Source organism: Drosophila novamexicana, unplaced genomic scaffold, assembly GCF_003285875.2.
Source record: "Drosophila novamexicana strain 15010-1031.04,08,12 unplaced genomic scaffold, DnovRS2.1 tig00000462-arrow-pilon, whole genome shotgun sequence".
Taxonomy (NCBI): Eukaryota; Metazoa; Arthropoda; class Insecta; order Diptera; family Drosophilidae; genus Drosophila; species Drosophila novamexicana.
This window is the reverse complement of record NW_020824806.1, coordinates 3,232,862-3,244,946: the sequence shown is the minus strand read 5'-3', so window position 1 is coordinate 3,244,946 and position 12,085 is coordinate 3,232,862. Positions and strand designations below refer to the sequence as shown.

Here is a 12,085-nt window from a genome sequence, read left to right as displayed (position 1 = left end):
GTTCAAATATGTAAAAGAATACAACAAGATGATACCCTGTAACCGGCTGCGAGCTTACTATGTTCGATATCGCTATCCTATTTTCCAGACTGCGAGAGCTAAAGACGCCAATGTAATGTATGTACAAACTTAAGTGTAGTACAGAACATCTCGTTTGTTGGATACATTCCACCTTCGTCCGCATAATTGAAAAAGTTCTCCTTTTTTTATCCTGAACCCATTGAAAGCGGGTAAGTTATAACCTTGGGATTTGATATTTACATATATTCGGATGCAAGATTAATAGCCTAGAATTTCTATACAGATCGGACTATAGACACTGGAGTTATTAAAGGAATGTTTTAAAGAAAGTTTTCAGTTCGCTTTTCCTGCTATCTCCTGACCAGAGTACTTTTACTTGTTACTAAGTGAACTATGATATAGTTTAGTTTTATTATTAGAATAGGTCTTGCTTTCATACATTGATTTATTTAGCTGACGTATAAATCACCCAAAGTTCGATCTTGTACATTTAAATGGATTCATTATTTTGTCTGTTTAGCTTGCTTTGGTAACAGGAAGCAGGCAACATGAAAGTTGAAACAATTATCTATAAATATCCGTAAAACAACTCCTCCTCGAGCCAACTGCCGGGAAAACGCCTGAAAATATAACGACGAGCGGTTTCTAGAAATATATTTAACACAATCAGTGGAAAAATATGCCAGAACACCGGTGTATAGCTGCGGAAAGGGAGTTAAATAAATTATATTTTCCAGAATTTTTTCAAACCCACTGCACTGGCGAAGTTCGCAAATAGTCTGGATTATTTAGAACTGTGAACAGAAAGCCAAGACAGACCATATAAACGACGGCAATATTCAAACGAACATTGGCAAAGCCATGTTTAAGTAGATTTTCATGTCCGGTCTTGGTCAATATTAAATTGATGCACTGCATTATCACCAAGGTGATGAAAACAACCGAGGAAATTTCATACTCCAGCTGCTTGCGAGCCGCTCTAGTCTGCAATTAAAGTGGAGAGCGGGCTTAAGATGTACACCTTGGCAATGCCAAATAAGAGCTTGCCCATTCTTGCCCATAGGAGTCGACCAAATCATTAACGGAGTCATCGTACCAGTCCACGCCGAGACCTATCAAATGCCTGGGCAGAAATCCATTATATGCCATGTAAACAAAATAAGAGATTAACACGGCGCTGGCCTCAATGATGCCCACTTGTAGGTAGGCCACAAAAATCAGGCTAAATGGGTGAGGCTTGTTAACAACAAAAACATGACAAAAGATCGGAGCCGAGGAATTACCGTCTGTTGATCAGATGGTCGTCAAAGACTTTCGGCTTCAGATTCATGAGATCTACCTCGGGCCGTTCATAGAACAGCGACAGGGCAGGCAACTGGCAATGTTTGAAGGCAGCGTAAATATTAGATATTGTAAGGCTTAACAGCTTACCGCGTTCACAAAAATGTCTAGCAGCAGCAAAATGATCAAAAACAGTCGAAATGGAATCAGTAATATAATAAATGACAAGTGCACCATAATCACAGCCATATTCGAGGACAGGGCATAGGCCAAAGCCTTTTTCATATTCTCGAACAGCAGGCGGCTCTCCTCAATGGCATTCACCAGCGTTACGAAATTGTCCTCCAGCAGAATAATATCGGCCGAGGATTGGCTCGCATGCGAGGAGGCGCACTCGGCAACGCCCACGTTCGCCCGTCGGATGGCGGATGTGTCATGCACGGAACTGCCGATCACGGTGACCACAGCGCCCAGCTGTTGGCACACATCGACAATCATGTAGCGCTGCTCGACAGCAATGTCGGCAAAGACCAGATCCACGTGGGCCATCAGCAATTGCTGTGTGTCCCAGCGCTGATGATGCAGCTTCTTTTGCCAGTTCTGCATGTTGATCGTAGCCGCTGTGATCATGCTGCGCTTCACTTCCGACTCGAGTATGTTGAGGCGTGCCGCCACATCTTCAATGGTTTCGCTATCCTGGCCAATGACACCAACAGTTTTGGCAATTGCCCGAGCGAAACTCAGATCGGCACGGGTCAGTAGCACCAGTTTGATGCAAGCTGAGCGGCAACGATCCACCGCCTTTCTCACATTCAAAATGGGCGGATTGAATATGGATATTAGGCCCAGAAAGCACAGGGAGTTGCAGTATAGTTTCATGAATTTGTCAAACGACCTCTTCTCCTTATTAGCAAAACCGTTCGCGATCAGCGACAGCATTTGATCATCAGGGCTCAACACCTTAGAGCCAAAGGCAGATGTGTGCCGGCCTATCTTCTTCAGCCTAATGACAGTATCAACAATGGTATCTCGATGAATATCGTCCAGTTCCACCAGCTCGTTGTTGACATAGCAAGTGCTGCTATGGCCAAGGACCACATTCCAGAAGCCTCTCACGAAAAGATAATACTTTTTATCTCCATTCGCGTCCACTGTTTGGTGTACGCTCACCTGCATATGGGTCACCGTGTCATACGCTTTGCTAGCCAATATCTCATATTGGCGACGCAACTGCAAAATGCTGGGGAAGACGCGCATGCCAAACTTTAGCAAAGCCTTTTCATAGTCGGTTCCGTCCAAAGTCTTCAGCATACGCGGCACGCCCCTCTGGCCGGGAGTCAAATTGGCCCGATTACATAGCACCGAAACGCGTATTAGCTCCAGGACACGCTCGTTCAGATCCGCTAAGCGAAGATGTTCGGCATTGTTCAGTTCACCATCGACAAACAGCTCCGAGACTGTCCAGCTGCGGACTGTCAAAGATCCAATTAAACTGCTGCATATAACTGTCGTTAAGCCCAGCGTAGAGGCAGCCTCCATGTTTCGAACATAACAACCACTCTCGAGCAGAGTACGTTTCGTCTGCCACAGGCCGAAGAACATGAGGGTGGGCAGATACAAGGGAGCCAAGGAAATAGTCAGGCTCACATTGAACTCTATCAACATCTGGAAGGTCAGGCCCTCCACCGAAATCGTACAAAGCAGGATGAAAAACATCAATATGCTCACGATAATTGTATAATACGTAACCTGTATAAAATCAGAAATTCATTTGAATTTTATATTCCTTTTATGGAAAGAGTTAAAACGGAAAAGTGTGGAAGAATTAGAAAATTTAGAATGGATGGGGTCGGAATTAACTTGAAGCCCATCTCAGAACTAGTTAATTTGACAAAACGTGATCTGACCTCTTTAATATGCCTACGGGGTCTGCTGCGGGGACGAGGTTCCATGCTCAGCCGCGCCATAATCCCGACTTCCGAATCATTGCCACAGGCTATGACCAAACCCTCCCCATAGCCCTTTGTTACATGACTGCAGGCAAAGCCCACATTGCGAGCCACCCATTTGTCCCTATTGGTAAGATCTGGAGAAATTATCACGGGCACCGAATAGCCGGTAAGGGCCACATTATTGACTTCCAAATCGCGCGAGATAAAGAATCGAACATCTGCCGCAATGCGTTCCCCATAGGTGATCAGTAGAATGTCACCCAAAACAACATCTTCCGAACGAATTATCTGCTTGCGTCCATCTCGGGTAACTGTACAATACATGGGCATCAGATCCCTGAAAGCCAAGACCACGCCATAATCGTCATTGTCGTGTAGGTAACGAAAAAGACCGGACATTAAGAAAATTATTGATAAAAGTACGCCGATTATGCAATATTCTGGATCGTTTTCCTCATTTGGCGTCTGCAGTTTCAGATGATACAATATGAAACAGAATATCAGGCTTATGAGCAATAAAATTCCAAAACCATAAAAGCAGTTTCTGAAAAACTTTCTCATCTTCGATTCGGGCCGTTCCGGCAACGTGAACTTATTCTTTCCATTCAAAAGTAGTCGCTTTTTTGCCAACGAAGTCGTCAATCCCTGAAAAGGACAGCATGCAATAAGTGGACTCCTTAAACTCAGCATTCCGGAGCTCACTTGGGTTTTAGAGGACTGCAGTCTCGAGCAAACTCTATCAAAATCGTCCACATGCAACGTCGATTTCCAATCCTCAGCCATGTTCAGTAACAATTTAAATTATGTTCTCGGATCTCTAAAATTTTCAATGTATTAGTCTCCCTTAATGTCCCATATCAAGTTAACAAACGTTTTGAATTCTTAATACAGGGCTCCTTTTCTTTTGTAGATTTTACTTTTATCTCATTAAAATGAAAAATATTTGGATACCAGATGGTCGGTATTAGATATAATCTACAGGCAACAGGTTATCAATGTTCCCGCTGGGTTATCCTTTGGAATATTTGTGAGTTCCTTTTACAGATATGGACAGCGTTTGGAGCTGTTTCACATGCAAACGGACTGACGTAAAATCGACAGACTTTGTTTTTAACTCAGTAATAATCGTTACATTCGTTCCGAATGCTCTCGCACATAAACTTCCGGATGTCCGGGCCCCTCAATATGCCGTCAACTCATCGGAAAAAGGGCCGTGGTACACGTTGAGTTTTCCATGATATTGATTATCGCTTCACGTTTGACTGCCACATTTAATAGGCCATTAAAATATGATTGCTGCAAAGTAAAATGCTCATAAAATAAACATTTGTATGTAAACATACATAAATAAATGTGCTCCGTATTGATGAACTTATCTAACTGGCATTTGCGGTCTATTAGAAAAATGAGCTTGTACAATTCTGAACTTTCGACTTCCAGTTCCGAATACAAAAATAATCATTGAAAATTGAACAATCGGACATTCCCAAGTAACTATTCGGATCTGTTCTCCAATTAGTTAAATAATTCCTATATACAAATTTCAGATTCTGCAATGTTAGCTCTATTTTCAAGCCTAGTTAAATGTCAACAAATTTGAAGTACACAGCCGAAACAATTAATTGAATTTATTTGTATTTCATGTTAGCCTCGTTACAGCGAGTTATTCAAGTACCTTCAGATTCAAGGGCAAATTGAGAAAGCTGTAGCCTCGTTGTCCGGGACGCCAGGTGACAAAATTCTGAATGCATTTCACCTCTGCGGAGGGCTTGCACTGACCAAGTTCCTCGTTGAAGAACTCCCCTTCCAAGCACTCGTAGTCAGTCCGCCTGCCATCGCGGCACTCATAATATGCCTGACAATTCCATTTGTGGCGGAATAATCCTTGCTTTGGGCAAAGGCTGACAACCTCAGTTGTGGGCGCTTTCGTAGTGAGAATATCCGGGCTCCCTATGGCCGCTACGACAACCTTGAGCAGTCCGTAGTGTTCCCCGCATATACCGTGGAAATCGTCCGCATCGATGGACCACATCATCGCACCACCCAGCCTTTGTTCCTTAGCTAGGCGCATCTTAGCGCTGATACTGTGCCCATTCTCGTAGGTGATCCATTGGTCATCCATATAAGCATATGGCACCTGCGCCTGCTTGTCATATTTCTTTTCCCACTTGACCGCTTGCGCGCAGAATTCAGCGTAGGTCATGAATCCCTCCTCTCCTGAAAAATCGTGTTGCCTACCAGGACCCTTGCTGGGCGCACCCACAACCGTATTGCCTGCGTCCTTCAGGGTAAAGGTTCGTGCGAATAGTGGTATGCCAAGGATTAGCTTCTCTGATATTTTGCTCTGCTCGACCCAGTGCCGGACACCTCGCTCCACACTTCTGCTGCCGTTTCCGTAGAGCGGCGAATTGTATTCAACCTTGGGGCCATAAGGATCTTGATTGTCATGGGTATTTAGGATAATAAAATCTGCGTGCTTCGCTATTCGAGGAATGTCATAAGACCGGAGAGTAGCATCATCCATTCTGGCGGAGACGGAAACCAACAGGAGAAATTTATGGTCCTGTAGACTGTTTGCCAAGATTAGGTGATGTTGGATTATTGTATAGGATAGTCGCTTACATAATCTTTAGCTCGTTTAATAGGTTCACAAAGTTGTCGCGATCCTCGGGTGTAGGATACTCCCAATCTAAGAGGACGCCACTACAGTTCCACTTGAAGAGGAATTTAATGAGTGATTTATAAAACTGATCGCGTTTGGGCATGCTCGCTGCCATCTCGGAGAACCTTTTCGCATCATCCTTTGTTCCAACGGAGATTATAGCATGGAAGTTATCATGTCTCATATTTAGGATACTGTCGAAGATCGCTGTTGCATTTTGGTCTTAGTTATTATGTAGGTAGCCATCTTTAAATTTAAAAAGTTATTTACCCCTTTTTTCGACCAATTGTGGGTTAACAATTTTCATGGCCCCAGATCCCTTCGGGTCCAAGCTGGCTACCGATCCATATACAAAATGCGTGCAAAGCTTTCTATCCAAGCTCCATAAATTGAAATGGCTAGATTTCTTGCGGTCGTAGGCCGCAGTATTCCAGTAGCAAAATATCGAATCTACATTTTTCAGAATTTCAGCTATATTCCTTGCGATCTCATTTAACTCGGCATGTACTCACACTTTTTGTCTGACGCCAGGGCAATGAGCAGCGAGCCCAGAATAAGGCAAAGTAGAAATAGGACTTTCATTATGCGAATCGAAATTGCATTAGGAAAACTTTCAATTTAAAATTCGTTTTTATAATAAATAATGTGTCAGTCCTTTCAGGAAATCTGTGATTCTTTTTGAAAATATGCGAAACGAATTTTTAGTGTTTAAGTTTAAGTTTTTGTTTAGGATATGCGATGTAGATGTAGCAAAGCGTGTAACATGTATGGCAAAGATTGCTTAAATTCGGGCTCATTTAGAAAATACTAAGTATTCCTAAAGAATCACAAATGCTTTGCTATTCCAAAATAACCGAATAGGTGTTTTTTTTAATCGACACATAGAAGCGCGAGCATATTGCACTTAAATAATTGTTTTATCATATTTAAAAATTTTTTCAACTTTTATCAAAATTTTTAACTTTGTCTCCCGTATTTCATATGTTAATAACACAAGTTTTAAGCAACCGTCGCCAAACATTTAACGAACCTTTTTACGACTTTCTTGTATCCAGACAAAATACTCAAACTTGAACTCTAAATTAGTTTCGCTAAAATATTTCAAAAGTTCTAACACAATACTCACAATAGAAACGAATATTAAATTTAAAGTATTTTCAATTCAGCTTTTTGATCGGCATAATGAAAGTGCCATTTGTAGTTTTCCTTATAGTTGATTCGCTGCTTTCAACCTTCGCGTCGGACACGAAGTGTGAGTAGATTCCGAGTGAATATGGCAAGGGATATAGCTGAAATCCCCAATTGTAGATTCGATATTTTGCCACTGGAATACTGAGGCCTACGAGCGCAAGGAAACTAGTTATTTTTATTCGTGGAGCGTAGATGCACGCCTTTGTACGCATTTGGTATTCGGGTCAGTTGCAAGCTTAGATCCGAAGGGATCAGGCGCCCTGAAGATTATCAATCAAAAGTTTGTCGACAATCGGAGTAAGTTACCATTTAAAGATGTCCAGCTATATAATAACTTTTAACTGGGATACTAGATGAAATCTTTAACATAAGGCGTCATCATAACTATAAACTATTAATTTCTGTTGGCGGCATGAAGGATGACGCGAGAATGTTCTCCAAAATGGCAACGAGCATGGCCAAACGCGATCAGTTTTATAAATCACTTATTAAATTCCTTTCTCAATGGAAGTGTAGTGGCGTCCTCTTAGATTGGGAGTATCCTACACCCGAGGATCGAGACAATTTTGTGAAGCTGTTAAAAGAGCTAAAGATTATGTAAGCGACTATCCTATACAATAATCCAACATCACCTGATCTTTCCAAACAGTCTAGAGGACCGTAACTTTCTCCTGTTGGTGTCCGTTTCTGCCAGGGTGGATGATGCTACTCTCCGGTCTTATGACATTCCTCGAATAGCGAAGCACGCAGATTTTATTATCCTAAATACTCATGACAATCAAGATCCTTATGGCCCCAAAGTTGAATACAACTCGCCGCTCTACGGAAACGGCAGCAGAAGTGTGGAGCGAGGTGTCCGGCACTGGGTCGAGCAGAGCAAAATATCAGAGAAGCTAATCCTTGGCATACCACTATTCGCGCGAACCTTTACCCTGAAGGACGCAGGCAATACGGTTGTTGGTGCGCCCAGCAAGGGTCCTGGTAGGCAGCACGTTTATTCTAGCCGGGCGGGATTCATGACGTTTGGCGAATTCTGCGTGCAAACGGCCAGATGGGAAATCAAATATGACAAGCAGGCGCAAGTGCCGTATGCTTATATGGATGACCAATGGATCACCTTCGAGAATGGCCGCAGTATAAGCGCAAAGATGCACCTAGCTAGGGAACAAGGGCTGGGTGGTGCGATGGTGTGGTCTATCGATGCGGACGACTTCCATGGTACATGCGGGGAAACATACGGACTGCTCAAGGTTGTCGTATCGTTCATAGGGAGCCCTAATATATTAACCACCAGAGCGCCTATAACTGACGGCTTCTGTCCGAAGGATGGATTTTTCCGCAACATATGGAATTGTCAAGAATATTATGAGTGCCGCGATGGCAGGCGCACTGACTACGAGTGCTTGGATGGGGAGTTCTTCGACGAGGAAGTTGGTCAGTGCAAGCCCTCTGCAGAGGTGAAATGCATACAGGATTTTGTCAATTGGCGCCCAGGTGAAAATGGCTACAGCTCAGAAAACTTGCCCTTAAATCTGAGGGTAGTCTAATAAGTGACTGTAAGATGATTTACACACATTGTACAAATAAATCCATTCGGTTGCGTACTTAAAATTTGTTTAGCACTTTACTAAATCTGAAAAGTTGCAGCTACTTGAGTTGTAGTCGAATTTAAGACCCGTGGGGCAATTAAACTTGAAAGTATTCCCAGCGTTACAATAATAGAATGTGGAACAGTTTTGCGGGTCCCTTACGTAGCCAACATTATCCTGGCAGCGATATTCCTCAATTTCGCTTTCTGCCGCTGGCTGCGGTCCAGCTTTCAGTCCAGTTGGACTGTCCATGCCAAAGAGCACACGATTGATTTGGGTCAAAAGTGGATATTTGTTACCGCCACAGCTCCCTCGGAAATCGTCCGACTCAAGTGACCAAATCATAATGCCACCAAGCTTATGCTCCAAAGCATACTCTGCCTTGAGCATTAAACTGCGTTCGTTCTCATAGCCCACCCACTGACGGTCTTTGAAGGCGTACGGCACCTGCTGCACTGCCTCCCATTCCTGCGTCCACTGTTCCTGTTGAAAGATTCGGCATAGCTCATTATAGCCCATAACGCCCGGCTCCCGCGAGAATGGTCCAGCAATGCCGCGACCTATATGCGATACGCCAGGCATATGCTGATCGGACGCAGCTAAAGTGAATGTGCGACCGTAAAAGGGCACTCCGAGTACCAACTTCTCTGGTGGTGCGCCAGCGCCTATCCAATATTTGACTACAGCATCCACATTTAGCTGCTTGTCGCGCTGCTTCACAGCGTTCGCTTCGCCGAACAGTGGCGCATTGATGCCCACAGTTTTATCCCAGGAACCATGCAGGTCATAGGCCATAACGTTGGTGAAATCCAAGTACTCAACTATAGCTGGTATATCATATGAAATCTCCGCTGAAAACTGAGCTGAGCCCACGGCAGCACTGAGAGTGTAGCCAAAGGGATCGAAGCCCGCCTTCAGCTCCTTGAGCAGGGTAACATAATTGTCGCGATCGTTATTAGCTAGCTTATGTCGCTGACCTGGATATTCCCAGTCCAAGTCCAGGCCATCGAAGCCATGTCGCTGCATAAACTGAACGATCTGCTCGATAAAACGGGAACGCCTCTCTGGATCGTTAGCCACAATCGAGAAGCGTTTAGAGCCCTCGTTCCATCCGCCAACAGCAACAAGCGTTTGCAGTGTAGGATTCTTCAATTTGAGCGCATTAAACTTCTTGATGTTGCCAAGGCCGCCGTTGTCCTCAAGATCCAGATAGGGATCAATAATACGCAGCTCGCCGCTCTCCTCAATGCCCAGAAAGGCGTACACCAAGTGTGTACAAAGAAACGGATCTATGTCCTCCACGCCAAACTTGCCCTCCTTCGGCCGGTAGACAGACCATGTGCCCTGATAGCACACGACGCGTTCTGGTTGCGGAGATATCTATGAGTATTAATGGGCATTTGCAGCAAAAGGACTTACTGCCCGGCGCCGTCGCTCCTGCAACAGCCATCAGCAACAAAAAAAGCAATGCTATGTGAGACCACATTTAACCTGAATCTGCGGAATCGTTTTAAAATAATACTTCACAAATTCGCCGTACATTCGCATTTTATACGTTCTGGATGGTGTCAATCAACAAGTTAATCGATAAGGGCAAGGTGTCGTCAAAGTAAAAGTTTGTATACATACATATGTGTACATATGCTACAACAACGTAGCAATAAAAATATTAAAAGTGTTTATTCTTGCACCAACAGCAAGGCAAATAGAATGAATTCTCGGTTGACTCGAGAACGGCGACTACGATTCACGATTTATTTAAACAAGAAATTGAAGGCCAAGCTAAAAGTGTGGCCAGCATCTAGCTTCAAATAAATACCTCACTTAAAACTTTTTCAGCTTGGACAATTGATTGTTGCGTCGCAGCGCCATTTTGCGCAGGCGGCGCCAGTACTGTTTAGTGTTTGGGTCCAGCTCTTCCAGCGGCACAATGCGTTCGGTATTAAGGGTCCACAGCCAGTCAGGGTACTCAGCGTCCGGCTTGAGCTGTAAATGTGCACTGGTTAGCTTCGGCAACAGCTATATTACATATGCACTTACCTTGATGTCCTCGCCGGTTTTCATGTAGTTGCTGCCGCAGACGTAGCTCACCAATTTGTTGGCGTCCGTTTCGACGGGCAAGACTTTCTTCTCCATTATGGGTCCTAGCTTGCCAAGCTTCTTCTTTTTGCCCGCTTTGTTGTTAATTGTTGCATTATCATCATGGGCACCGGCACATTACTGCGGACACTCACCTGCTCCCGCGGCAGCTGGCTTGACCGCATAATGGCGCACAGGTGTCGCTGTGAGTGCCAGACGCTGCCTCAGCAAATTGAACGCCAAACTCAGATTGTTCATTTTTGGTAGGCTTTACTTTCGGCTAAGATTCAAAATTCAATTGTAATTCCGAATACATGCAGCCTCATTTTAATAACAAATCCAACACTGTCCACATGGTTGTTGTATAACAGACTGCTAATGAATATACGGGCACACTTGTAGCAACCTATCGAAATCGTCCGCACACCGGCAAAGTACGATAACAAAATTATACAATTTGAGCAGATGCCATTGCCAAAATGCCCTCAATGAAGCTGCGGCTGCCATCGAATCGGACGCTGGGCAACATTTGTGTATATGGCGCCATTGTGTCCATTTCGGCTGTGATGTTCATGCGCTGGAAGCTGGAAGACCGCGTACGATCGACAGATTACTACAAATTGGCCCTTCAGACACTGCGACAGCACAAGGGTAAGCACACATTAAACCGGCCCGCCCATCGGTTGTAAACAATAACAATGAGAGAATTGCAGGGGCTGTTGGATTGCTGGGTGAACCTATTAAAGATTCGGGTTTTGACTTGTCCAATGTGAATAACACGTGTGACGCGGACAAGGCCCAATTCGAAATTTCAGTACGTGGCCCAAAGGATAAAGGCACCGTTTTCTTCTGGGCGACAAACAATCGGGAAAAGGGCTGGCTCATAGATCGATTGGAGCTGGAGGCTAAACTGCATCCCAACAAGAGATTTTTGCTCAAGAAACCGGATGAATATACCAAGCTCGAGAGTCAAAACCAGGAGATGCCAGAGGATCAATGTCAACAGAAGCCAACCGAATTACCTGCCGGCGAGCCCCATTACGAACGGCAAACGTATCCTCAACCACAGCCCCTCCATCAAACGGAGGAGCCAACGCCGTATGTCCAGACCGCAGATGGAGGCCGCATGCGATAAACAACGCTTGGCATTTATTTAAATTTGTCTATTCAAGCATTCTTAAACTTGTAATAATACAATTTTAGTATACAAATATTAAAAAAAAACCAAATCTTTTTTGTAAAAAAAAAGAAACGGTTTTTGTTTTGCTTAAGAAGCGCTCTGTTACTTTGATCGCGCACATTATTTGTAG

The 12,085-nt window shown here is 44.1% G+C and overlaps 6 protein-coding genes across 9 annotated transcripts; 2 read left to right on the top strand and 4 right to left on the bottom strand.

The window, feature by feature from the left end:
* Positions 1 to 452: 452 nt before the first annotated feature.
* Positions 453 to 4,373, bottom strand: LOC115760994 (sodium/potassium-transporting ATPase subunit alpha). Of its 3 annotated transcripts, XM_030702603.1 has the most exons (7): positions 3,957 to 4,370; positions 3,210 to 3,899; positions 1,453 to 3,051; positions 1,305 to 1,396; positions 1,069 to 1,243; positions 776 to 1,005; positions 461 to 722 (listed from the first exon to the last, which is right to left on the bottom strand). In XM_030702603.1, the coding sequence occupies exons 1-7, from the start codon at positions 4,035 to 4,037 to the stop codon at positions 590 to 592; spliced, it is 3,000 nt and encodes a 999-aa protein (XP_030558463.1). In that variant the 5' UTR covers positions 4,038 to 4,370; the 3' UTR covers positions 461 to 589. The 3 variants fall into 3 exon arrangements, with proteins under 3 accessions (XP_030558462.1, XP_030558463.1, XP_030558464.1); XM_030702602.1 differs by having other exon boundaries at positions 453 to 722; positions 3,210 to 4,373; XM_030702604.1 differs by lacking the exons at positions 461 to 722; positions 776 to 1,005; positions 1,069 to 1,243; positions 1,305 to 1,396 and having other exon boundaries at positions 2,229 to 2,411; positions 2,473 to 3,051; positions 3,210 to 4,152.
* Positions 4,374 to 4,849: 476 nt separating this feature from the next.
* LOC115760995 (chitinase-like protein 4) lies at positions 4,850 to 6,669 on the bottom strand. 2 transcript variants are annotated; one of them, XM_030702605.1, is made up of 4 exons: positions 6,429 to 6,669; positions 6,187 to 6,366; positions 5,877 to 6,138; positions 4,850 to 5,824 (listed from the first exon to the last, which is right to left on the bottom strand). In XM_030702605.1, the coding sequence occupies exons 1-4, from the start codon at positions 6,496 to 6,498 to the stop codon at positions 4,918 to 4,920; spliced, it is 1,419 nt and encodes a 472-aa protein (XP_030558465.1). In that variant the 5' UTR covers positions 6,499 to 6,669; the 3' UTR covers positions 4,850 to 4,917. The 2 variants fall into 2 exon arrangements, with proteins under 2 accessions (XP_030558465.1, XP_030558466.1); XM_030702606.1 differs by having other exon boundaries at positions 5,877 to 6,123; positions 6,429 to 6,667.
* Positions 6,670 to 6,949: 280 nt separating this feature from the next.
* LOC115760997 (probable chitinase 10) lies at positions 6,950 to 8,695 on the top strand. Its single transcript, XM_030702608.1, has 4 exons — positions 6,950 to 7,168; positions 7,225 to 7,404; positions 7,461 to 7,704; positions 7,757 to 8,695. Exons 1-4 carry the CDS (start codon positions 7,099 to 7,101, stop codon positions 8,652 to 8,654), a joined length of 1,392 nt encoding a protein of 463 aa, XP_030558468.1. The 5' UTR covers positions 6,950 to 7,098; the 3' UTR covers positions 8,655 to 8,695.
* Positions 8,696 to 8,701: 6 nt separating this feature from the next.
* On the bottom strand, positions 8,702 to 10,283 carry LOC115760996 (chitotriosidase-1). Its single transcript, XM_030702607.1, has 2 exons — positions 10,116 to 10,283; positions 8,702 to 10,060 (listed from the first exon to the last, which is right to left on the bottom strand). The coding sequence occupies exons 1-2, from the start codon at positions 10,180 to 10,182 to the stop codon at positions 8,724 to 8,726; spliced, it is 1,404 nt and encodes a 467-aa protein (XP_030558467.1). The 5' UTR covers positions 10,183 to 10,283; the 3' UTR covers positions 8,702 to 8,723.
* Positions 10,284 to 10,372: 89 nt separating this feature from the next.
* Positions 10,373 to 11,049, bottom strand: LOC115761001 (39S ribosomal protein L54, mitochondrial). The gene is made up of 3 exons (XM_030702611.1): positions 10,931 to 11,049; positions 10,737 to 10,870; positions 10,373 to 10,682 (listed from the first exon to the last, which is right to left on the bottom strand). Exons 1-3 carry the CDS (start codon positions 11,031 to 11,033, stop codon positions 10,521 to 10,523), a joined length of 399 nt encoding a protein of 132 aa, XP_030558471.1. The 5' UTR covers positions 11,034 to 11,049; the 3' UTR covers positions 10,373 to 10,520.
* A 191-nt stretch (positions 11,050 to 11,240) lies between these two features.
* On the top strand, positions 11,241 to 11,997 carry LOC115761000. The gene is made up of 2 exons (XM_030702610.1): positions 11,241 to 11,426; positions 11,489 to 11,997. The coding sequence occupies exons 1-2, from the start codon at positions 11,255 to 11,257 to the stop codon at positions 11,908 to 11,910; spliced, it is 594 nt and encodes a 197-aa protein (XP_030558470.1). The 5' UTR covers positions 11,241 to 11,254; the 3' UTR covers positions 11,911 to 11,997.
* Positions 11,998 to 12,085: the final 88 nt, after the last annotated feature.

Bases quoted from the DNA above. Each gene is read 5' to 3' on its own strand.
- LOC115760994 (XM_030702602.1), bottom strand. From the start codon at position 4,037: ATGGCTGAGGATTGGAAATCGACGTTGCATGTGGACGATTTTGATAGA. The intron at 1,397-1,452 runs GTAAGCTGTTAA...AAACATTGCCAG, and splicing joins TAGACATTTTTGTGAACGCG to TTGCCTGCCCTGTCGCTGTT. The intron at 723-775 runs GTGGGTTTGAAA...CCCTTTCCGCAG, and splicing joins TTGCGAACTTCGCCAGTGCA to CTATACACCGGTGTTCTGGC.
- LOC115760997 (XM_030702608.1), top strand. From the start codon at position 7,099: ATGAAAGTGCCATTTGTAGTTTTCCTTATAGTTGATTCGCTGCTTTCA. The intron at 7,169-7,224 runs GTGAGTAGATTC...CCCCAATTGTAG, and splicing joins CTTCGCGTCGGACACGAAGT to ATTCGATATTTTGCCACTGG. The intron at 7,405-7,460 runs GTAAGTTACCAT...CTGGGATACTAG, and splicing joins AAAGTTTGTCGACAATCGGA to ATGAAATCTTTAACATAAGG.
- LOC115761001 (XM_030702611.1), bottom strand. From the start codon at position 11,033: ATGAACAATCTGAGTTTGGCGTTCAATTTGCTGAGGCAGCGTCTGGCA. The intron at 10,871-10,930 runs GTGAGTGTCCGC...TTAACAACAAAG, and splicing joins GCCAGCTGCCGCGGGAGCAG to CGGGCAAAAAGAAGAAGCTT. The intron at 10,683-10,736 runs GTAAGTGCATAT...GCACATTTACAG, and splicing joins AAACCGGCGAGGACATCAAG to CTCAAGCCGGACGCTGAGTA.
- LOC115760996 (XM_030702607.1), bottom strand. From the start codon at position 10,182: ATGTGGTCTCACATAGCATTGCTTTTTTTGTTGCTGATGGCTGTTGCA. The intron at 10,061-10,115 runs GTAAGTCCTTTT...CTCCGCAACCAG, and splicing joins AGGAGCGACGGCGCCGGGCA to AACGCGTCGTGTGCTATCAG.
- LOC115761000 (XM_030702610.1), top strand. From the start codon at position 11,255: ATGCCCTCAATGAAGCTGCGGCTGCCATCGAATCGGACGCTGGGCAAC. The intron at 11,427-11,488 runs GTAAGCACACAT...AGAGAATTGCAG, and splicing joins GACACTGCGACAGCACAAGG to GGGCTGTTGGATTGCTGGGT.
- LOC115760995 (XM_030702605.1), bottom strand. From the start codon at position 6,498: ATGAAAGTCCTATTTCTACTTTGCCTTATTCTGGGCTCGCTGCTCATT. The intron at 6,139-6,186 runs GTAAATAACTTT...ATAATAACTAAG, and splicing joins ACAATTGGTCGAAAAAAGGG to ACCAAAATGCAACAGCGATC. The intron at 5,825-5,876 runs GTAAGCGACTAT...CTTGGCAAACAG, and splicing joins TTAAACGAGCTAAAGATTAT to TCTACAGGACCATAAATTTC.